At 43.9% G+C, this 24324-nt stretch overlaps 1 protein-coding gene across 4 annotated transcripts; it reads left to right on the plus strand.

Annotated features, from left to right (window-relative positions):
• Window positions 1-575: 575 nt before the first annotated feature.
• On the plus strand, window positions 576-24213 carry LOC136778863 (rho guanine nucleotide exchange factor 17). Of its 4 annotated transcripts, none has more exons than XM_066735999.1 (24): window positions 576-1091; window positions 2423-2540; window positions 4899-5088; window positions 5764-6252; window positions 7021-7251; window positions 7715-8276; window positions 9421-9855; window positions 10432-10750; window positions 10816-11113; window positions 16021-16098; window positions 17801-17878; window positions 18914-19018; window positions 19324-19440; window positions 19682-19968; window positions 20113-20345; window positions 20464-20686; window positions 20767-20858; window positions 20941-21211; window positions 21271-21366; window positions 21435-21719; window positions 21795-21862; window positions 21930-22253; window positions 22412-22585; window positions 22684-24213. In XM_066735999.1, the coding sequence occupies exons 3-24, from the start codon at window positions 4918-4920 to the stop codon at window positions 22959-22961; spliced, it is 5214 nt and encodes a 1737-aa protein (XP_066592096.1). In that variant the 5' UTR covers window positions 576-1091; window positions 2423-2540; window positions 4899-4917; the 3' UTR covers window positions 22962-24213. The 4 variants fall into 4 exon arrangements, with proteins under 4 accessions (XP_066592096.1, XP_066592099.1, XP_066592098.1 ...); XM_066736002.1 differs by having other exon boundaries at window positions 5767-6252; XM_066736001.1 differs by having other exon boundaries at window positions 578-1091; window positions 22415-22585.
• Window positions 24214-24324: the final 111 nt, after the last annotated feature.

A 24324-nucleotide genomic window follows, 5' to 3' on the forward strand; every position in this document is an offset into this window, starting at 1 on the left:
TTTCAATTCTCCGTCCACTGTCCCTACTCCCGATTAGTTTTTCATCCTTACAACAATTTTCTCGTTTGAAAAAATAATTCTCCGTTTTAAGAGAAAGAATGTCGAGGCCGCCAAGTACAAAATTTTCATAACCTCAAAAGATGATGAAAAAATAGCTTTTTTTATCGAAGAAAATTACCCATCGAGATAGATCACGATTGTTATTAATTACGTATAACTTTTGCAAGGAGTTTGCCGCGTGGGGTTGGCAGAAAGTAAAAATTTGTGTAGAGAGGGCAGTGGGCGGGAAAATCGGGTGGTAATCGACGGTAGATCGAGGCGTGGGTTATTGCGCGTGTGTGTAGAGGGCCCAAGTGGTCCGCGAGGCGAAGACGGCGAAGAGAAAACTGGTCGGCGGGGTTTCGGGGCCCGTCGAGTCGCCAGAGTGTAAGTGGAGTTAAAGGTGGAACTGGAAGCCGGTTGCAGCGGGGCCCTGCCTGAGCAGTGAGCAGCAGTTGGTTCGCCATTGTCTGCCGTCGCGAGCGGATCGGATCTCAGCTCAGTAGACCAGCTGGACGCGAAACTTGCTTAGTTCGACCACCTCAGTTTATTCGCGTCCTCCGCTGAAGGCCAGGAGGCCTCCGAACTTCCTCACTGTCCTCGTTCTCTCCCCACCACTCGTCAAATCTCTTAAAAAACCCTTTTAAAATCTTTCTGCACTCGTGCGAATCTCAGCTCGCGTCCACCACCTCGAAATATCTTAAACCTACTCTCGTCAGGTCCTCGACAAGGTGCAGAAAAATCCGAAGAATCCTCCAACCGTCGCAGTGAACCAGTCGCGAAATGCTATTCCGATCTTCGTGGACTATTCCGACGACCCGATTCGCTTTCGTTCTCCGTTAAACGGTGAAAATTCGTGTCACTCTTGCAGTTTCGCTCGACGTGGCTAAACTTGGCTCGTCCTCGAGCATTTTAACCAGTTTTTTTTCTTCTCCCTTTCCCCTTACTCCTCTCCTTCTTTCTGTATTTAGTCATTTGGGTAACAGTGCACGTTTGGTCTTGCTTGAGCTTGGCTGGAAGAGTCTCTGGATTTTTTTGCGGAGTTACAACTGGTAAATAAACATCACGCAGCAAGTTTTTTTCTTTGCTCGGTATGAGGGGTCTGATGTAATTCATCCCCTCCAATTTGTTGATATTTGGAGAACACAGGCCACGTTACGCACTAGCCCAATTCACAAGTGATAACCTAGAAAACGTTTCATCCTGAAGTTAACGTAAGATCTGGTTCGGTGAACGTGCACAGTGTAGAACGGGATAGATCGTAATCGTTGCACCGTACTGCACCGTAGATCGTATGGATCAATGACTCGATGCAGCCTCCTCATTGGCCAACCAACGAAAACCACCGCGAAAACAATCAGTGAGAGAAAACCGAACGAATCGACCGGTTCTCGATTTGCTTAATCGAATCTCTTAGAACTTGTACTGCAGTGTATCTACCGTGAGTTTCTCAGTGAAATTTATAGTCGTAGATTCTCGTTGGAATCGTGCTCGTCCTGTTTGATCGGGTTTGCTCGATGAATTAGTTATCGAACGAATTTATTGATAATAATGATTAGCTGCAATTTATTGGTCCCGGTTTGTTGATGAAAGCGATCGTCTTTATTTGTCTATTAGGTCGATCGACATTGGTTGCAAAAATTTCAACCCCCCATAGAGCACCTAGTGACTTAAAAACATGTTTTAGGTGTCTTTTAGTCAATAGGATGACTAAAAGATGTTTATAAGACAACTTTTAGTCAAGTGTGCTGTATGGGATACGTGATATTTATCGATGGGGTTTCTGCATGAACATTCGCATCGATGAAATTTATCTCGCGCGATTTTCTCATCCAGCCCAAATTCAATTTTTACCAAAGTTATGTTAGGTATCTACGCACACCGTATTCCATCAAGTGCAATAAAAGACTACTAGCTGCCGCTGCTCAAACGTTATAATAATTAATGCAGAATCAGTATCAATTGAACAGTGCTAAGAATTCGACTCGCCAGCTCCCTATAGCTTTCACCACCTAATCACTTTTTAATCGATCAAAATTTATGAGATCTCCCGGTTAAAAATTCTACTCCTTTCAATTAATCAGATAAATCCCAATCAGATAAATTGGTTCGAACAATCCTATTCAATTAATCTGCACGTTCATCCTTTCACAGCACGTATTTATATTTTTCTTTTGCAAAGATTCGAGGAAATTCAGGAACGAAGGAATGAGCCAGTTGTCCGCGGATGTATTTGCGCGCTATACGTGAAGTAACAGAAAAATATCGCCTGTATTTATGAATCTTTATTGATAGTGATTGCTCAGTGGTCGTGAATCGATTTTAACTCTATAACTGCGTTAATACTGTGTAGTTGACTACTGTTGTTGTTTTTGTTACAAAGCTGTTTGCATCATTGAACCGAGGAAAGTTACGATGGAAAAATGTGCTAGCATGCAATTGCACTTTCTCGGATACCACGTGGATGACAGTGAAGGACGGGTTTTCAATCGCTCACAGAAGTAAGTTTACTTTCCCTCTCAAATCTTATTAATCCCCTCAGTCTTGCGATACATATATAATTAATCGACGCTCGAAAAGGAGGAAGATGTCTTTTCTGCAGTGTACGTTCGAGTAATTTTTTGTTTCACCGTACAGATCTTTATCGCTACGCGAGAAATTTGAGTGGCCGATGCTGAGAGCGACGATAAAGTTATTTGGGATTGAAACTGAGAACGAAGTTTGCAACGGCGAGGTGGTGGGGGGAGAAGGGATTGCGTTACGTGGGCAAACCGCATATTACCCTGCGACGGTAAACATGTTAATACACTTAAAGCGAGCAACTGGCAGCTTTCCTGGACCCACGAGACTTTTTCCCGTAGCAGGCCATCTGATAATCGTGCGAGCATTGCCAGCGGCGAGCCGTGAGAAAGTACAACAACCGAGATCAGTTTAGAATAGGAAGCTCGTGTATACAGCACGGCTCGTTGCCACGATGGAAAGGATCCAGAATTTTTGCATCGATCGGTGAAAGTACCTTGTAATCTTCTGCAATCCCGGAAGCCACGCTTCCTCCTCCCATTGTTTTCCATGTGAAAAAAAGTCAGCATTGTGCACCGGAAAGCGTGCCAGGGGACTCCCGCTTATCAATAATAAAATTTTCCCCTCCTCTCCCCTCCCTCCAAAGATCTCTCCACTGATCATCAGGCATTTTCCAGCACTTGACACGGACCATTGAGTCCCGGACGAACCGGAACCGGGTCGTCTCTCCTTTTTTCTATTCAGCAAGGCGAAAATCGGGGACAAGAAGATGGATATCTCTCGCCGACGAACGAACCTGTACAAGTCAACAGTCCAGCCAAAGTACGAGAAAGCGCATCCCACGAGGCTTTCGTGCTCGCAATTCGCTCGGAGACTCTGCTCGACCGTCGATAACTTACGACAGTTATGCTAATTTGGCCAGTGAAATCGATAGCATCGTCAGTCCGAATTATTTGCTTTTTTCTTAAACAAAAAAAAAAAGACAAACAATGCGACTGGAAGATTGCGCAACAGTTGTAACACGTACGCCTTTCGGCGTTTAACGGCCTCCGAAGATACAGTTCAAAGTCGAATTTAACTCAGGTAAATGGAATTACGCTATTAGCGAAGGAATGTGTGCGACAGTTTGCACACCTGACACCACCAGCTGTATCAAGAGCAGTGCGAAAGTTTACATCAGATTTTTCGCCATTACCCGAGCCAGGACAATATTTTAAGGTCTTATCGAATGTCTCTTCACTCGATACAGTGTTAAAGTACTTAAAGTGTATATTAATCATTCTTATTTTATTGTATATGCTTCGGACTGTGTTTACGATCGACCGGGGAATAACCGTGAAAAGGCGACAAAAAGTCGACTTATCGACAGAGCCATTGCTTTGTTGACATGGGAGGGACACTGCGAGTGGTTTACTTATGGTTCTTGGAAGAAGTCTCGCTACAGGCGCTACAGCTCTTCTCGGATAGAAATCTAAATGAGATTTCGAAGAAGGGAACGAAAGATCGTTGAAGTAGCCTCGGCTGGTTGCAAGCGATACAGCTATCGCTTATGAGCTGGCGAATTTGAGCCGTTTGTTTATCATCGGAAGTAGTTCCTGGATATAAGAGGGCGCGCAGATGTTCGCGACAATCGAACACTGTTGGGCCAATTCTCGTCTCTTCATTTTGAAACATTCGCTTTCGCACTGATTACGCGACGAGACGAAGCGGGTTGCTTCAATTTGCCACTCTCTATATTTAGAAGCTCCTTCCGAATGAATATTAACTGGCTAAGACATTTCTCCACAACGAATCCCGGCCACCCCTTCCATCGAAAATATCACGAAAATATTTGTCTCCGTAATCAGATATCTCATGAAAAGTCATTCTTGCCAAACAATGTAAGATTCACTGCACATCTGTATAGCTCGTGCGTCGTCTGACTTTGGAAAGAGCACAGTGGGCTATAATCTCGCACAAAGACTGAACGTTTGACGAAACTCGCAGATTTTTGAGGTTATAGTAAATAAAACTTTGTGTTTTCTCAGTGAAAAGATATTGCCGTGGCAGTTTATAAGCTACGAAGCACGGAGACAAAGAGGAAACGACATTCCATTCCTTGCACATTATTTGCGTGCGGGGCATCACCTCTTGTTGTAAATAACTGATAAACATTGGTTCGGCCGCTGTAAATCGCGTCGACGGTTTATTTGCGACTCGGTAACCGGCTCCAACGTTCCTGTATCTTTTAGATCTTTTCGATGTTGCCGATTCGAGGGATGCTTTTCCCCGAAAGTTCGTCAATTTGATTATTGCTCGCTCTTGTCGCAGATAAATAACGGTGGGTAAACTTTTTTCAGGGTGAAGGAAGGATGAAGAATGCGCCGTGCTGGTGGAGATGGGGGCGGCGAGGAAGAGAAGAGGAGAGGGGATATCGGATTGGGATTGGTAGGATGGTTAGGGGGAGCAACTCGTACGATGACAGGAACTGGCCCAGGAAGCGGATACGTTGTTCTGGCTGGCACCAGATACGGCCTGCGAATTTCTCAGGTAAAAATTACTATTCTAACCCATTAAATAACTCAACCCCTTTTGATGAGTCAATAGCGAAATGTTTCCTCGTACGAAAATACGCAATTATCATTCAACTTGGATGACTGTTTGCTCGGCTTTTCCCGTTACTCCCTCTCCTCGTTATGCGTCTATCCTTCCTGTTTCCTTTATAGGCTGCATTTGACGCTTCTTTCAAATCTCAATTTTGACGTCATCCAACCACGTACGACCGACGTGAATCTGGTGTGTGTCACATATTTGGCCGGAATCATGACTCTGTGCCAAGTACTTCGACGCTGTTACCCGACATTTTTTTCACAGTGTCTATATACCTAAACCGCCCAATAGAGGTTATGTTTAGAGAGGGCGCATCGCTCGCAACGTACAAAGAAACGACGAATTGCGCGGGATCAACGATGGAAGAAAAAGATGTCACGTCGATTATAATATATCTATAAAATCTCTACGTTTCTATAAACTTATCAGTACAGTTTCCTGGTAAAATATCCATACAGCATACTTGACTAAAAGTTGTCCTATAGACATCATTGAGTCATCCAATTGACTAAAAGACACCTAAAAAATGTCTCTAAGTCATTTGGTGCTCTATGGGTAGGGATTATTTTATACTGAGTTTAGGGGGAAATGGCTAATTGTTTTGTTTTTGATCAGCAGGAGAGAGTGTTTACACGGATGGGTTCGAGCGACGAGGAGTTGGTGGTGGAGGGGGAAGTGGAGGACCGGAAGTTGAATCGTCGACAGTGGAAGATGTCGGAAGAGAGGACAACGCCAGGTGTGAGATCGGAGGTAGTCGGGAGGGTAGGTGATTGTTGCTGCATAGGGTCGAGGTCGAGGTTGCCGTTGCGTGTCGTGGGGTCTTCGGCGTCCCTGGCGTCCTCGTACGGCGGCGGACACGAGCTCGGAGCGAGTACAGCCCCCCAGACAGCGTCGCCAACGCCTAATAATAGCCCTGTGGCCACCGGAGGAAACGGCCAACGGCAGCAAGCGCAGTTTGCTGCCTCCTCGACGCAGCCTCAACTCTCGACGCCGTTTTCCTCTACCTCGTCACTCGCATCCTCCTCTTCCTGCTTCACGGCGCATTCCGTCTCTGTTCCAAGACAACTCGCACAGTGGACCAAACACCAGACCACCAAGCTCCAGGTACTAGCTCTCTTCCCGAATACCCTATTTCTTCCTCTCTCTCCCTGCAGAGAGGTGTGTAAGAGTACATTATACTTCTCTGTGTATTTTTCAACAACGAGAAAGCAAAACAGTACTTTTGCTCGCTATACTATTCTACTGGCCTGAAGATATATTCAGAGGTAAACGTACCGAGAGAGAAAGAGAAGTATATATATAAATGCGAACGGTGCTCGAAGGAACAGTGTTTACTCAATGTGAGTCTTCTCAAGCTGATGTGTATTAAACTGACGTTTCGAAGTGGAGTGTCTCGGATTTGGAAGACTTCGCGCCAGGATCCTGGAGGTACGTCAATTGGATCTGGGAATAGTCCCACACATGTTTATCGACCGATCCACCACTGTTAAATAATAATTTTCCTCGAATTCCATTCGACGAATCGCGCTGAGATCGGAACTGTTCAGGAGAGATGGGTAGTGTATGATTTTTCCAATCGTGAAGCCGAAGACTCGAATGAGAAGTTGCGTGTAGTCGTACGCTGTCTAGCCCAAGAGGTATTCTATTTTGGTTCCCATCTATCTGTTGCCCCCAGTGTGTGAGCACGCTCTGGTAAGCCACGAAGGTAGCCTCTGGCAGTGTGGGGAAAAAATTCTATAAAACGCTCTAATTCAACGTTAAAAATAACAGATTTGATACGGGGCCATCGATCGACGCTTGCCAGTACGAAATTCCTGTTTCGTGCAGGTCCGCGAGTGACTTACAGTGGATTGATTTGGATGAAATTTTCAGGAGCCAGCGGTGCTAGCGGTGGATCGACTGCATAGGTTCAGATGGAGCGGGGGCGGAGGAGGAAGCGGCAAGAAATCTTCTTCCGGCCCCCGCAATGAGAAGGTCGAACGGCTGCGAGAACTTACGGAGAAGCTGAGGGGACCAGCGCCCATTCCTCCACCCAGGAGACCCTCAAAATCTCACGCTTCTTCGCCACCACCGAGCTACCAGCCTCCTAACAATTATTCTCAGGTGATTCTTCATTCTTGGAAAACAAATCTTCAGCCACGTACGAAACCTTTCCATTCGTCGTTATTACAATTATTGCTGCTGGAACACGTTCAGAGTTATCGTGGCTTAAATCATTCAGGTAAATTCACGCGCGAGATCTATTACTCCGGCATATATACTCGAAGGAGAATCGTTGTACGCCCACCCTACCATTAATATCTGAACGGTTCGTACTTTCCATTTGTTCGTGCTTTCTACGACTCGTGCAAAAGTCTCTTAATCATAGGCGTCGAATACTTTGTCAACCTTACAGAAATCCATCAACTTTATATTAATGGATATTCAATTGTGTAGAGTGTTATAGTGTATACGTAGTAATTAATTGATGGGTAGTATGTTTATCGAGAGTGGAAACGTACCACTGTACTGTTGCGTTAGTGGACGATCTATAAATGCAGTTGACCTCGATTCCTTGACTTTTCAGGCGTCCCCGATCCAAGGTTGCCCTAGGTCCGACAGTCGACCATCCCAGCGTAGTTACACCTTCAACGAGGGAAAGAATCACTGGTCCAACAATGGATTACAGCCTCAGTATCAGCATTATCAGCAGCAGCAGCAGCAGCAACAACAACAACAACAACAGCAGCAGCAGCAACAGGGAAAAGCACTTGCAAAGAGTGAAAGTGCGAATGCCAGTGAGGAGTGCCTGAACGAGTCCTGGAGGAGGAAGCCGAGCTTCGACGGGAGAAAGCTTACTGGATCATCCTGGAAACAGAGTGACGTCAGTGGTGACATCATCAGGAGCAAACAGAGGGAAAGTGAGCCTCGACACTCGAGGCAGTACAGTGATTCGGTGGTAGACAGTGCTACCAGAGTGGATAATTTGTACGAAGTGAATGCGACTTCCGGTGCGAGTGAGGGCGAAGCTCGCGATGCTGTGGCTGGCCTCGAACCTAGAGGTCCTCCTCACTTCTCAGGACATCGAACTGCCGGCGTTCCTTTTTTCTTCAGGAGCGCCTCTTTCGGTCAGGCAGACTTCGATCAAAGTAAGTCGCACCTCGACTCGAAGCATAGGAAAAATCGCAATTTCGCACTGGTCCCGGTGTGTCGATAAATCCCGTGCGACGGCAGGGATGCCGAGTATCGCGTTACGTTTGGCTTGTTTTTCTGTCGCCTGAAATAAAGTGCTCGCCGAGATGAGTCACGTGCGCACGGCAGAATAATTTTCCCGGCGATGGCAGCTGGCGTAATGTTTCGCGAGAGTAATGACTCGGCGCTCGAATAACGTTTCTGTTAATCAGTATACTCGGCACACGCGAGACCAGTCAGAGTATGAGCAGGAAAGGGACTGTGTTTGCGCGTGCCTGCCTCTGTCCGTGTTGCTAAGTGTGGGAGAGTTGTACATTTGCTTCCGGAATATAAGAGTTCTGGCACTCGAGGTGGAAACATTGAGACGCGCGTGCCCGCCAGCGAATTCGGCCAGCCAATACCACGAATAGAACAAAAACCCGGCCGTGAAACGCAGTTCCTCTGGACTTCCCGGAGTTCCTTAAGGCTATTTCTCTCGTAAACTCGGTCGATAACTCCCTCGCGATGAATTCTTGCGCAATCCCGTAGAATTTTTCAATCCGTCCACTCGGATCGGTGAGAACGGTCAGCTGATCCCGCGGTTAGACGCGAATTATTACCGATCGAGTAGCTTCGTGATTCCCTTAAGGGTAGCAATTTCATTCCCGTTTCTCTCCAAACGGGATCCGCGAACGAGTTTGCGCTTGTCGTGCAAAATTGTCGCGCGGGAGATTGGGAAAGGAGCTCAAGGTCACCGGTTGGTAGACGAGAGAGGAGAGCCGGAAACGGGCGAGAGACGAGGAGACTCACGTGAGTAGCTCGGAGATTCTGCAATATCGTCGTGGCGAACTTTGCGTTTGTTATTATTGGAATGGCCAGGCTTATCCTGCTGCCAAACTCGCCTGACAGCCGAGGGGGTAATTAGGACTTCCTCTCGCTCGTTTAGAACGATCTCAGAGATTCCCGAGACACTTTGCTGGTTATTAATAAAAACCATTCGTCGGATGACCCGTTGCATAGGCTATATATCACTTATATCTACTATATCGGAATGTATAGGTCAACGCCGATGTTTTTTGAGTTGGGTACAGATTGATGAAGGAGGATTTTCACGGTTTGCAGATCCGGGGCAGAAGGCACAGCTGTCGATAGGCAGTGGAACGAGCAGATTTGACTGTGACGATGCGCGAGCCAGCACTTTGCCTCGTCGACGAGGTGACAGCAGTCCGAATGAATCTACTGCACACAACAGTCCGACCAGGCAAAGTCCTAGGACGTCCACGCCCAGCGTGGACTCTGCCGTCGGTTCCGCCGAGGGCCTCGGGGTCCCGGTATCCGGTAACCTTGAAGAGATTAGACCCAGGAGCGACGGATCGGACAGTCTCGTCACGTCCAGTGCTCTCACCAGCCCTGAACCTCCCGTACCTGAGAGCAACGAGTCCAGAACCAACGCCGGCCAATCGTCCATCGACCTTCAAACCCCGGAAGTTTTGACGCCGGAGCCTCTCTATCATGCCGCCAAAACGGAACTCCCAACGGCGGAGATCATGGACAAAGGTCGATAGCTCCGATTGTTTTCAGTGGCTGAAAATTCTAGATTTCGCTCCCTGTTATCACACGCTGTTCCCCCAGCGGTCATGCGCGACGCACGGAATATTTTCCCGCTAATCTTTGCACTATTTTCGTGGTCCGTTGGGTACAAAGGTGCACCGAGAGCTCTACATTATTTTTCAGCCGAGACTATTTTCAGAAGTGTGGGTGCTGGCTTGGAAATAGAAATCTAGACGTCATCGAGTTATAGCCATCTTCATTGATGACTTCACGCGCGCGCGCGTTCACTGGAGTTTGTTTTATTCACTGAATGTTCCTATGCTTTGGTAGTAGAGCGTATTTCACGCCCATCGCATGAATCTTAGAGTTCCAACGTAGAGTCTCGCATTCTGTAAATAGTCTCTCTGGGCTTTGATTTATTCCCTTATTAATTGGAAAGAGAAGAATGTTTTCTTGGCGAACAATGCATTGCTTTATTGTTCGATGAAACAATAAATAGGGTGACAAAGTAAGAAGGGTTTGAGAATTTGCAGGCGGCGTAGATAAATAGAGAGTTCACGGTATCGTTAATTGTTGATATAGAAGAGAGCAGAGTGGAGGCTCACAAGGTGATAATCACCCCACCGCCGGAGGAGCCACGTCTGAGTCAAGCGAGCGAAGCCAGCGAAGTACCATCGGAGACTCCATCCGAAAATTCTTCATCTCCGTCTTCCGGCAAGCCCAGGAGGTATCGCGGAGGAGACACCAGCAAGCGTAGGAAAGGCGTCTACATCACCCAATGGCCGGAACCACTTTATATAATTGATCCGAAAAAGTTGTCTGCTCAGAGCAGCGAGGAAAAAGACGAGCCACCCACCACCCCCAGTGACCTCTCTGATTGCGAGAGTCACACCTCCAAAAGGTAAATTCATAATTATACCGTTTGAAATGCTTTTTTCTAATAATTAATAATATTTCATCGGTCAGATACAGCAAGAGACCACTTCGAGGCCCCTACGGTCAGATGCTGGAGGCAGAAATGGCGAAACCTCGTACAGCGGATATTGCCCTGGAAGAGAGTCTTCGACCACGCAGAAAAATCTCCGCCAATTTGTCCTACAACGCGGACAGCAACAGCAACTCCGAAGCTTCGACTCCTTGTCATCACAGAACCACTTCGAGTCCCAGCAAACTCGAGGGTCTTCCTGGACCAAGTCCGGAACTCCTGGCTGAACTTCTCAGAGGATCCTCCGAGAGGGTTGCCCGTGCACCAGCTCACAGAAACGTGAGTCTCTATCATTCGTCTCCGTTGCAACGAGACACTCAAAAGCTAGAGTTTCATCGAGTTTTTTTCTATTCATTTCCATCTCGCGTTGATTGATGTCCAATGAAGTTTGTAGAGAAACTACTAACTTATTTACTAAGGAAAATCAATTTTTCTTAATAGCCAAGTGGCTCGTGGTTCGTAAAGAGCTTCTCACCCATTAAGAGAAGGAGCGTTTTGTTTTGGTTCTCTTCTTGTTGATCATAGTAATAGCTTCGTGAAAGAGTGGCAGAGAAGGTCACAGTTACGCAAGGTTACTGGGATTGCGTAAAAGTGGAGGATGCCGATGGAGGCTCCTCCTCCCCAGGAATATCCTAAAGCCAGGAATATCATTTGGCTCGCGAATTAATAGACCCACTGGTTTTCGACAAAATTCAACTATAAACGCTTTTCATTCTCCACGTGTCTCTTCAACGATTATACATCAGAGTTCGCCGGAGGAATTGATACCATTTTTGGAACGAACGCTTTACCATCGGTGGAATGTCGCAAGAATGTTTTCAGGTTAAAAGCTGTCGCATTTCTTGGTAGTAACTGCTCGCTCCAAAATAAACAAGAATGCTGATAAATGTTTAGTCAGGCAATTCGTTCCACTGAAAATTGCATAAAGTTGGCGTCAGGTTATGCGTCAGCAAAAGTTCGAGACTCGTGGAAGGTACCGAAGAAAAGAATGGTCGTAAATAAGCGAAGATTGGTAGGCTCTCGTAAATATAGGCTTGGATTTGGAATTGGCCCGGATCGCCAAGCTTTATAATTAAGAATCCACGATAGGCGAAGGTCCCTCGCTACCCGAGAGCCATTTCATAAATTTTTCTTCCCTCCTCGTGGAATTTCTCGAGTTTATTCTATAATTATACATACGTGTATTATTATGCAATTGTTGACCTTCGCGGTGGTCCTTGTCTGCCAAGCGTATCAGTTCGAAAGAGACGAAAAGAAGAAGAAGAAGAAGAAGAAGAAGAAGAAGAAGAAGAAGAAGAAGAAGAGGGCATCCGTTGCTTTAGCTTGCTTGAGTTTATCTAAACTGGCCGAGTCCTTGGGGAGCTTGCTACGAGTGAGTCAGCGGCGCCAGGTTCTCTTCCCTACTCCTCGCTGTTCTGCTCTTCCCTCGCGTTAAATATGTGAATGCGCGACAGTGCTCGACAGATCCATCAGCTGAAATTCATTGGTTCGCTCGGAATTTCGTGGCACCCGAACAAAAGTGGACGCTGACCTCCAGCCTCGGTATAACCTTGCATTTTTTCCGTCAATGACTAATCGTAGAATTCCAGGCAAATTTATTGAGCAATTAAAGTTTATTTTCCTTAGGTCTCGTTGGCCTCTCCCAATCCCATCTATAAGCGGACGAAGAGAAGAGAAAAAAGAAAAGAGGAACACACTGGTCCAGTGAAGAAAACCCTGAAGTGATCCAGCAAGCACCGGGGATAAGTTTCTATCATGGATTTTTATCTATTTTTAAAAGGAATCCGAAGCTTTTCAGGAAATAAAAGCAGAGGAAGAACTGCGATACAGACGTCAATGAGAAATGGATTTGTAACGAAAGGAGGAGTTGCCCTGTCAAATTTACGGATTGAAATGACGCGGGAAGAGCGTACAGGGACGAGGATGAGTTTGATCGTTTCAAAGGCGAAAGCTGCAAAATTCATCTTGACACGGAGGAGGGGAGAATTTTCAGAGTAAACTATCGAATTCCTCGTCGAATCATTCAGGTATACCACGGCTTGGCGTGGCTCCCTTGGAAAATTCATGAATGAGCCATACCGACTCGCTTCGCTCGTGACGTAGCTGTGAGATATTTCCATCAAACTTTTTAATCTTCCCTCCTCCTCGCTCTCTCGCGAGATAAATAATCGTGTTTTCATATCTCAATGCTTTGGAGAAAATCAATTTCCAGATATTTAATGAATCTCACGGAAGGATCTATTTCGAGAGGTAGTGCGAATGAAATTTATTCCCAGAGTTTTGTTGGATACACTCTGGAAAGCATTATTGGATCTACGCGCAATAGATCATTTTCAAACGCAACTCTTTCGCTGCAGCCTCTGCGATATACCATAGAGACGCGTAGTAGCGCTGAATAAATGAAAGCTGAAGATTTCACCGGGAGGAAATTAAACTGTCATTTATTAAGAATGACAATGCTACATATGTATATATGTACACACGAGTTTACAATTTTCCTCTCGAGGCTTGTATTTTTGAAGCTGGGAAAGCGTGGTGGCACTCGCTTGAAAACAAAGAGGACATTCGATAAAGAAAAAAGTCCAACGAGTGATAGAATTTTTCCAAGGTTTTTCACGAGAGAAATATTGATAGGAAATGAAGCGCGATGCGCAACACAGTGGCGTTTTCCTCGATTACGAAATCGACCAGGCAAGTGCAGTTTTATACGAACTGCAAGTTAAATATTTAAATATTCTCGCGAATATGTCGGTTCGACTATTCGTCTGTGTGCTGCACTTTGGTTATTCATAGACTATCTGGTAGTATCCTGATCTTACCTACACATCGATTCTTCCGGATAGATAGATCTCGAGGCGAGCTTTCAACAAGCTTATTTATAACCATTCTTTGATTAGAGCTTCGTGCAGCATGCATCGGTACATGTAATCATGGTTTATTTAATTAAAGGAAAGAAATTAATTCGATTATTTTCTCACTCAGGTGAATTATAAGTTACGAGAGAGAGAGAGAGAGAGAGAGAGAGAGAGAGAGAGAGGACTAAAAGAGGAAGCTTCGGTTATGTTTTTGCTGCGTTGCTTTGCAAAGTGTATACAGCGTTGGAGGAAGTTTCCATGGTGACCAGAGCTTTCGTCAAGGTCATGGCAGAAGAGAGATTCACCGTGGTGCAAGGTCGTCGAGGCTCGCATCGGTAGTTCTGCCGCTTTCGCGTGTAATCTCTGCGAAAAGGCGCGCCGGCGTCCGGAGCTTTTCACCCTCTCCCCTTCCAGCCACCATCCCTCATCCCGCAAGCATCGATCAGTGAGCACCGCGTAGTCTCGTCTCTCAGCTAACAAGTTAGTCAGTTTCAGGCGAAACGTCGTTGTGGATCGACATCGTGCTCTTTCCCTCTGCCGTCCAATCTCACGTGTTTCTCTCTCCTCGGCTAAAACTCCAAACTCCTCCTCTCCCCCACTGACGAGTCAACTTCCGGTTGCAACACTCGAAGGCAAAAAGCTCCAGAAGATTGATGAATAATTTCTCTCAGCATGTTGAATTTTCCATGCTCTCGTTCGATGAGGAATGTAAACAGATTTTTTGGAGAGGAAAGCCAGAGGGATTGGATATAGTTTAATGAAGAAATATGGAGGCGAAGAGAGGATTTGATTGATACACGTGGAGCGGATGAGATCGTGATGGATCGAAAGCTTCCTCGTGTTAAGTAATCCATTTGGATGTTCGAGGAAGCAGGAAGGAAAACAGGATTCGCTGGATCGAGGCAGGAAAAGCCAAAGGGTGAACGCGAAAGCTAGGCAAGCTTGCAAGCTCGCAAGCTCCTTTAGTCACGCCGCTAAATATATCGCGCCCGTTCGACGTGTGATCATCCGGTTTCTAAACGTGAAAGCTCGCCGACAAATACAGCATATTTAGTTCATGGCATGCCATTCCTTCGGTTTTCCATTCATGTATATGATTATCGAGCACCAAAAACTCTCTCTTCATTTTTATATACTACCGTTTTCTTGTCTCTTGTTTACCTAGAGCTTTAAAACTTTCGTTTACAAATCCTTCCAAATAACTAATTTCATCATTCCTCTCTCTTTCATTTTACATTTTAGTTAAAAGTGATTTGCATAGGACTCTACGCGTCTTTCAACTATTGCTTCTGGATTATGTAGAGTGATCGGTACCATGTTGCAACAAGGATCATGATAATAGAGGTCGTTGACCTTACTGGAACAACGCGTCTCTTCACGTAAAAACACGTGACTGGAATCTTAGACTCCGGACCACGTTTCTTTATTCACGTGGTCGAGTATTTTTCTCGTTACTACCGAAGACTCTTCAACCTTGGTGTTTGAGTGAACTTCTTCCTGCGAATTGATGAAATAATTAACGAGAAACATATGTGTGGTTTATCGTTGTGTTTGGAGTATGAGAGTTTCGATAATTGTTCATAATTGTGGTGACGATTGGATAATTGTGAGGATTTTTGTCTTTGGATTGCAGGGTGAGAGGTGAAAGTGTGTGAGTTTTGATTATTTGTGTATACGAATTGAGCAGAGGGCAATGGCCCTGGCGGATGTTCCAGAAACGTGGACGAAAGGGCTGACGATGAACGCTGATCGTAAGATGATCAGCGAGGCGTCAGTGGAGAGCGAGGATAATGAACGCGTCGCATTGGAACGTGTGGGTACTCTTCGGCTACTGGGACGTTCTATCCGACGCATGTCTTCTCACCAGAAATCCATTATTTCTCACCTACAATAACCCATTTATTCTCGCTACCTATATTGATCCTCTCGTAAGCTTCGAGCTTACGAGGACTATGAAATACCTGTAATTAAAACAAAAACAAAAAAGCACGAATTAGAATAACACGTAAAAAACTAGTAATTTACTTTGGAAAATCAGTGGAAAATTATAATATACTTTTAGATCCACTAGAACTCGTTTCGAGTGGTGCCTGGTATTTGTAATAATGCAATTGATTAATCGTGTTGAAAGAAATTTTAAACCACTTGTATAATAGTTTTTTAATTGTCTCGATAACGTTTCTCGACACGTGCGACGAAAAAATCTCTGCACGAGTAATCTTTATCACGAGGCGATGAATACGTTGATAATGATCCTGTTACATAAGAATTGGTTATCAACGGTAGCAGTAGTCACGAGCCAGTAAAAACGTTTTTGTTTCTTTGTTTCAGGACACGAGGACTCACATCGTCGTCGAACTGTACGACACAGAAAAATCCTACGTGGAGTCCCTCCAGATACTGGTCAATGTGAGTAAATGGATTTATCAGTTTACTTCAGCAACGACTAACAACTTGAAGAGAAGGAAGAAAAATTGTCTTCCTGCGGACGAGATGAAACTTTACTCCAGCTTTTTCGTTCAAATCCAATGTGTGGCTTCGAAGAGATTGGAAGGATATTTTTTTGTAAACTCTGCTGATTGAGACAAATCCAAGCATCGATTTACGTCCAAACTGATGAGATTTGGAGGAATTTAATTTGTCGCTTTGATTTACGTAACGGAGCTTGGACTGATGCGATAATTCTCTCGTTAGCTGCAACGTGCCAGTGCACTCCATATTGTTCATTATCCCAAGGTCACGTAGGTGTACAAACATTTCCCTCGTATATCGAGAATTCTTCGCCAATGACAATTTGCAGTAAAATTTCATAAAAACTCACTAATATTGTCAAAATTAATATTTTTCTAATTAAAAATCTTGAATTTTCTAGGCAAGAGTACACGAGTGTATCCAATGATGCTTCTGGTATATATTAGAACGAATGTGCTTTTCTCTCTCGATGATGTGGATTGGAATCTGAGAATAGACGACAATTACTGGACGATGTGATTTTTGAAGATATTTACGAGGCTCCGGAGAGAGTTTTACTGGTAGATTCTCGGGTGAGAGTGATTCGCAGCGCATGGGTTGATAAACGTCGGCCGATATTTATCGCTTGCTTATTGCTTACGCATTCGAGTCGAAAATAAAGGTCGACGTGTCAGCGACCCACGCTCCGATCCAAAGAATCTACTCCCTTCGCACCGCCACCCTCGTGGGGACTGCTTTCTTCCCTCCGACACAGAGTCAAGGCGGAAATTTATTGAGCTCGGCCTGTTGCTTCACACGGACAGATAGCATTACGAGCGTCATCGACTCTATTTATTCCAACGGATAGCTTTACCGACAAAATATTCTCGCCTAATTGTTTCCTCGGAGAGAGCGAGGCTCGTCGAGTGTTTTCATCCCCAATGTATGCCGCGCCAGCCGTCACGCTCGCTTTGGCGAGCGAGGGATGCGGAAAACCGTACACAAACACGCGTCAGAGAGGGTGAGAGGATTCTGACGCTGTTACGTAAACGCGTCGGCATTTTAAATAAAAGAAAACAAGAAGTTTATTAATAGTGATGGAAAAATCATCGTGTCCATCTAGCTGGCACCTATTCGAGCGCGTCAATATTTTCTATTATCGAAAACCGCTGAACGGACGGCATTCGTAACAGCTCGACCAAGTCGTTTCTCGTCCAGTGAAAAAGTTTTGTCGGCCACTTTTCTACCGCTTTACAAGCGGGGATGACATTAACTGTCATAAAACTTCTCTTTAATCTTGCGCTCTATTGTGTTATATTCCAGCCATTAAGAGTGCTGGGATTTTAATCGTCGATCGTTTTCTTCTTCTGTGCTTTTTATTTCCATTGCGTAAGTCCAATCTCGTTGAATTTATCACGCCATTTTCGAGCTTGAAAATTTCTATCGCATCTGAAAAGCTGGCATCGACCTTTTTGGGATAAGTAATTTTAACAAGGGTATCCATTGGTGGCATATATATATATATATATAGTACATATCAATGTAAACGAAGCGAGAAGTTTTGGTGAGGTGTGCCCAAGAGAGTGGAAACCGTTATTATCGATAATCGATGAAAACGTAATCGTCGATTAAGACTGAAAACGCTTGATCTTTGTTCCAGAAATACTTGCAACCTCTGAAGAGCCCGGAGAATGCTGGCCTGATCGACGCTTCAACGGTGGATCTGATATTCTATCAGGTTTGATCATTTCTTCGACATTTTTATCGACCGGAAACTCCCCTCGATTATCCTGAAAACTAAATTCTTTTTGCTTCTCCTCGCATCCTCCTCCATCCTTTGCTCGTTCATTTTTCAATTTTCATTTATTTCCGCAGCAAATGAATGATGAATCTCTGCAACGCACGGAAGTTATTCACCTGGACGGAATCTCCAGAGCTTCCCTGTTCTCTAAAAAAGGATCTTGAAATTTACCTTATACACCAGACGTTAGATCGATTCGTGTCAGTGCGCAAATCCTGAATACGAGAGGAAATTCTAAGGAAACTTTTAAAATTTGTAGTGTCCAGCTTGTAATTAAAAAGTGTAAAAATTACAAAACCTTTAATTGGAGGAGTATTGTTAGGTAATAGGTTTTCTTAACAAGAATTAGTTTAAAGTTCAAAAGTTTATAATTTTCAATACTCCACTATTGATCATTGTTTACTTAAAAAATGATACGTAAATTGTTATAATACGAGCATCTATTCGTCGAATTAATTATTGAAATTAGTCAGAGACACGGTTTTCTGTTTGTCAAATGGTACCAAATCGAACGTTGGATAGAGAGGGTTATGTGAGTAGGGGGAGAGGGGGGGGGGGGGGAGATCCAGAATATCGGGAATCGCGAAGCCTAGCACTTTCAGTAACGCGAACTACCCTCAAAGCCTGATGCACCGAATCCAGTTACCACGCGTTAGCAGTACATACAATCGCACTCACCATAAAGCAACTACGTACTTCCACTTGTGACAACTTGATGCGACCTTGACCTCGGATGAGCAAACTGAAACTTTTCGATGCTCTGCGAGTCCCGCACGAAAATTCCCATTACATCGCCTTAACAGTCCACTATGCTATATCCGTTAATATTATAGACCTAGTAGAGTTTTCCTTTTTTCGTCTAATTTTACTTAAGGTGATTTTCTTGCAGCTTCCTATCGATCCATGCAATATTTCCCCCCTGTTCAAGCTTCGTTATCACGTCAATGCCAATCTTCTTCTATTCCATTGCAGATCCCGGCGATTCTCAGTATTCACGACGTTTTCCTCGAGGAGTTGCGTAGAAGACTCGATACGTGGGAGCTACGACAAACGATTGGCGACGTTTTTCTTGACGTGGTAAGTAACGCAATTTTCCATACGCTCTAGTTCGCCGGAAAATAAATACGGTCAGCTGATAAATTATCAAGTTCGTTTCTTGAAAATATTCAGTAGCTTGGTTTTATTTTTGTGGTTGTTTGTTGCTATTGATATCGAGAAATATTAAGAAACTATTTATTCAAATAAATGTACTGCTTTGAGAAATGGAGTTTTTTTGTGGGGAGCACGGTGGGGGTAAGATTTATTCGTTTGGAAGAGCGAAGTATTTACTAGGTGGATAAGAGTATGGAGTGTCGTACTACAAAGTTCTTTTATTTTTCTAGTTCACCAAGCCGATCGTCCTGGAGACATACACCCTCTTTCTCGACAACTGGAAGTCTGCGAAGCAAGCAATAAAACTGGCTTGCCAGGCGAAACCAGCTTTCGCACGTTTCCTCGAGGTATACATACGCTCGCATAGTCATCAGTCACGAGCTTCTTAAATTTCTCCTGCAAAGTCCTGTTTTTCAAAAAATAATTGCCAGATACTCCAGTGTGTTGTAATAAGATAAATTCTCTTTACGAGAGAATTTGTAATTTTTTTGTTTCCTTCTGAGGATCGATCGTGTTGCATAAAACCAATCAGGCACTCTTGCGAGTCTCCTTTATTCTCTATATAATGGATGGTAAACTTTCCTTTAGACTTTAGAACGCGAGCACAAAGGAAAATTGGGATTAGACCAGCTGCTGATACAGCCAGTTCAGAAAATTCCAAGATACGAATTGCTGATAAAAAGGTTGCTGAAACACACGGATCAATCGCATTTGGACCACGAATTGCTGCAAGCTGCACAGAAGAGAGTAAACGAATTGGCAGTGAAAATCAATTGCACTGAAAGAGAGTCCTTAGAATGGGAACAGCAACAAACTACTTTGAGAGAGGTTCAGTCTCTGGTGGAGGGGCTGGTTGGAATAGTTTCCAATGATAGGTGAGAAATTGCTCTATTATTGTGAATTATGTTAATCAGTCAATTAACGAATCAATAGTATTGAACAAGATTGTATTATCTGCTATTGATTACAAATAGTGTCCAAAATCCTATGGAGTATTAATTAGGTCTCTTTTTCTTCAGGGCTTTCCTGAGACATGATTTGGTGACAATAGCATCCAACCAAGGAACGAGGAAAGATCGTGCACTTTTCTTGTTCTCTGACCTTCTGGTCATAACTAGCATTAAGCGTAGAAGTGGAACCATCAGGAAAACATCCACCAGCTCTTGTCCCAACAGCTTGATTGGCCTCTCAGAGGCGAATAAATACAAAATGCTCATGAGAATCCCTCTGGATGATTTGGAAGTCATGAAAGGTAATGCGATTGGTGGTGTGAAATGCTTAACTGAGAGTCTGGTAGCCTTGAAATGATGTATAGATGATTTTTGTTGCTGTGAATGACTCTGTAAAACTTTTATTACGATCATTGGTAGCCAAAGATGAAAATCTGCGACGAATGGCGCGTGAAGTTGATCACCTTCGGGAGGATTGCGCAACGTTAAATCAGCTGCAGGAGTTCGCGGCTACATTGCACGGTGCGAAGCAACAATTGGAGGAGTTGATTAAGGAGATGATTGGCCAAACGCAAAAACAGCTGGCTGATAGAAACGCTGCACATTCACAATTGGCCTGCCTCGAATTATCCCTTAACACGCAGTAAGATGTTTCTCCATTATTTCGTCTCTTTGTTCCAGCTTTAAAAATGTTCTTAATGCTGAAAAAATTAACTTTTTCAGAAGCGGTATAGAAAATATATCTGTTATGTTTGCGAAGCCTGACAAACGAGCCAGCTGGGAAGAAAGCTTCAACGAAGCTAAACAAAAATTGGGTTAGTATACGAGAAATGTTAATCTATAATCTGTGCAAAAAGATAATTGGATTATTTGTAAGTTTTGTTTACTCCTTTGCAGCACTATCCGTTGATAAAAGAGCGTGTCCAGAGTTTGTCGGTCCATTGCCGATTCGTAAAACTCGAGCAGGACTTCAATTCACCTGTGCATCACCGACATTGGTGAACGAGCAAGGATCTCCTCACGTATGGGTTTGCAACAGCGACGGCTACGTCGGCCAAGTTTGTTTTCTCAGCCTCTATCCAGAACCTCCTCAGGTTATCTCCTGTAATGGCGTTTGTAACGCCAGGATCCTTTGCGTAGCAGGGATCCCAGCCAATAAAGAAACTAGGTAAACCAATCAGTTTTCATCAATACGTTCAATTTGTAAATTTGTTTCATCTTTTGCAGTTCGAGACCAGCTATACACAATGCATTCGACAGCAGCAAAAGCATCAACGTCTCGACCCAGAATGTGGATGGTAGTGGAAAAATCCAGCTGGACAGGTAATTAGTGGAGCTATGAGGATGAGAAAAAATTCCGGTAATTTTACAAAATTTTTTTAAACCTGTAGTAGCTCCAGCTCGGATGATTCAGACACGGACGAGGGTAATGGGGAAAGGAGGAATGCGAGCACCGAGACTGGCAGCATCAAAGATGCAGAGTCCCCCAGTATAAAGGAGGGAGAATCTTTAAATGAAATTCCTAGCAATGAAACTCAAAACACGGAAGAGGACAATAATCAACCTACCATGTGGCTAGGCACGGAGGATGGCTGCGTTCACGTGTATAATTGTAATATTAGGATAAAGAAGAATAAAGTTAAAATTCAACATGGCAGTAGTGTACATTGCATAGTGTAAGTGTTATCAGGAACGAACAGCGATCATTCGTCCAATTTGATTTAATCTAAACGAAACATTATAAATCTTAGGTATATAGATAACAAAGTTTTCGTATCACTGGCCAATGGGGATATCACGGTTTACGCAAGGGAACACGGTATAGTTTAGACTTGGTTATATTTTACTTTAGATTTTCCGTAGATTAATTCTTCGAATTTTTACAGGAGGCTGGAACACGATGGACCCCACGACGGTTTCCGTTGGCACGGTAGCGTCACCCGTGACAAAAATGCTTCCGGTATCTGGAAAGCTCTGGTGCGGTTGTCACAACAGTGTAAAAATATTGAATCCACGCACGTTGGACATCGAACATACGTTTCCCGTAAGCACTGACCCGACTCGCGCGGTTTCTTGCATGGCTTGTTCTGGTGGCCTTGGCGTTTGGGTTTCATCGCACAACAGCGCCGTTCTACGATTATTCCACGCCACTACTTACGAGTGCCTCACCGACATCAATATCGCACCATCCGTTACCAAAATGCTTGCCAGTAAGTATCAATTCTGCTTTTATGCTGTAATTAATAAAGAAAGAGTAGTGACGATTAAAAAGTGTAAACACTTTTGTAATCTTATATCAATGTGAATTTGGTAATTGAGAGTGAGATTAGCTAGAGGGTTATTTTAATGGGAAATATTAAACTTGTTGCAGGCTGCGATGACATTATCAGGCAACATAAGGCTGCCTGCCTGAGGGTTACGGCCCTTCTGGCTTGCAACGAATTACTGTGGGTCGGGACGAGTGCTGGAGTTCTTCTCACCTTGCCTATTCCCCATATCAAACCTTCTACGCAAAGAATGTCACAGCCTCCCATAGTAACCGGTTTGTACCATTAAAACACCCTGCCAGTTGATACTAGAAAGATCGAACGACTCTTAGTAAGAAGCTGAGATAATTGTTTTTTCTTTTCACATTGATAGGAATTCCTCACGGTCACACGGGTCACGTAAGATTTCTAACGTGCGTGGAGACGACCGGTACAGCCACTCCAAAGACGGAGGTTTCCTGTCAGAAACAAAATAGAAACTCTTTGAAGATAAACAAATCTCAGCAGGATACCGATATGAATAATGAGAAAAGGACACTCGTGATATCCGGGGGTGATGGTTACGAGGACTTTCGCGGTCCACAGGCCTCAGTAGAGCTGCAGGCTGGACGGGAGGACTCTACCAACCATCTCTTGTTGTGGAAGGTGTGATGGCATCGAGCACGACCCAGTTGCAGGGTCAGGGATCACGAATCGTCAATGGCGTGACAAGCCGAGAGAATTGATTGCGCAGACCGCTCCGCGAGGTGTTTACCGTCGTTGCCACTTCTGGTTGCGATTCGACGATTGGAAGATACGTTCCGGAGCTTTCAGCAGTTTCAGCCCCTAACACACGTGACCTCGTCAAGCTCACGAAGCAGTCCGAGTATATATATAGTGCCCATTGCTGGCTCTCTATCCGCAATTCAATCCGCCGATTTTCCTTTCTACGCAAATCTTATGTTGTACAACTTTAACTCTGGCCAATCTCACGGCTCGAGCTGCAGAAAAGGTTTTTGCATCGGTCCGGTAAAATCTTTAAAGAACGTGAGTTTTATTGATTTTAACTTCGTGGATATTGTGAGAGAAGCGGCTGATTCGAGTAGTTTCTCAGCTATTAATTGTAAAACACTTTGGCACATTGGCAGTTATTATTTTGACTGCGTTATATTCAAGTAACTTTGATGTTCGTCTATGTGAGAAAAAAAAGTGGTCATCAATCAATAAAATTAAATATATACCAGAGAAGAAAGAGTATAAATTGATATATTTATCGATTACCTAGGTCACTCGTGATTTTGATATAAGAGACAGAACAATAAAGTATCGGTATGGTTGTGAAACTTGAGCTTATCGAAGTAGGCCTAAATTTCTACGTGAGATCCTAAGCAGGCGAATTTAAAGTGCCAAAACGATTTTACAGTTGTTCACTGGTTAACTTAAGAACTGATCGATATACTTCGGTTTTTGATTTCTTTTTAATAATACATTGCTAAATGTGTTCGTGTTTACATGTAAATTTGGATAGCCGAATATCACTATGGAATTGACTCAACAATTTTATCGTCCGCGAAGCAAAGTTTATTTTAAATGAAGTTTCTATCGTAGACATGTGTATTGCGTTAATGTTCAGACAATAATGTAAAGGTTATTAAATGAGCCTTATGTGATTAAAGAATTTCATGAAAATAGCCTATGCTAGTTGAGAAGCATACTTTCTTATAGATATAGCTGATGTGACCCACAATTAATGATGTCAAGATAAAAATTTAGGACAGGTTTAGATAAATGGTGAAAAAGATAAACACGATAATCCACATTTCAACAGTATTTATAAATACCTTGTATCGCGCAATAGAATTTATGTTTTAATGTTACATATATGTGATTTTGAATAAATTTTAGGCATACGCAGCACAAAGGATTTATATTGTTTAAAGCATTGTAAAAATGTATGAACTCTCACTAGCGAGGGATAAAGTTAAACTCTAGCGTTCCAAGACTGAACTAAATTACTTTTCTGAAATGATGAAAT

The sequence above is a fragment of the Prorops nasuta genome, unplaced genomic scaffold, assembly GCF_024137725.1.
Source record: "Prorops nasuta isolate Cenicafe-Biocafe unplaced genomic scaffold, Cenicafe_Pnas_1.2 PNAS00015, whole genome shotgun sequence".
In the NCBI taxonomy this organism is placed as follows: Eukaryota; Metazoa; Arthropoda; class Insecta; order Hymenoptera; family Bethylidae; genus Prorops; species Prorops nasuta.

What these genes read in the sequence shown, in the direction of transcription:
- LOC136778863 (XM_066735999.1), top strand. Translation starts at nt 4,918, where the DNA reads ATGCGCCGTGCTGGTGGAGATGGGGGCGGCGAGGAAGAGAAGAGGAGA. An exon ending in TCAGGCAGACTTCGATCAAA is followed by an intron (nt 8,277 to 9,420) that starts GTAAGTCGCACC and finishes CACGGTTTGCAG; the next exon opens with ATCCGGGGCAGAAGGCACAG. An exon ending in CTTTCGCACGTTTCCTCGAG is followed by an intron (nt 19,441 to 19,681) that starts GTATACATACGC and finishes ACTTTCCTTTAG; the next exon opens with ACTTTAGAACGCGAGCACAA.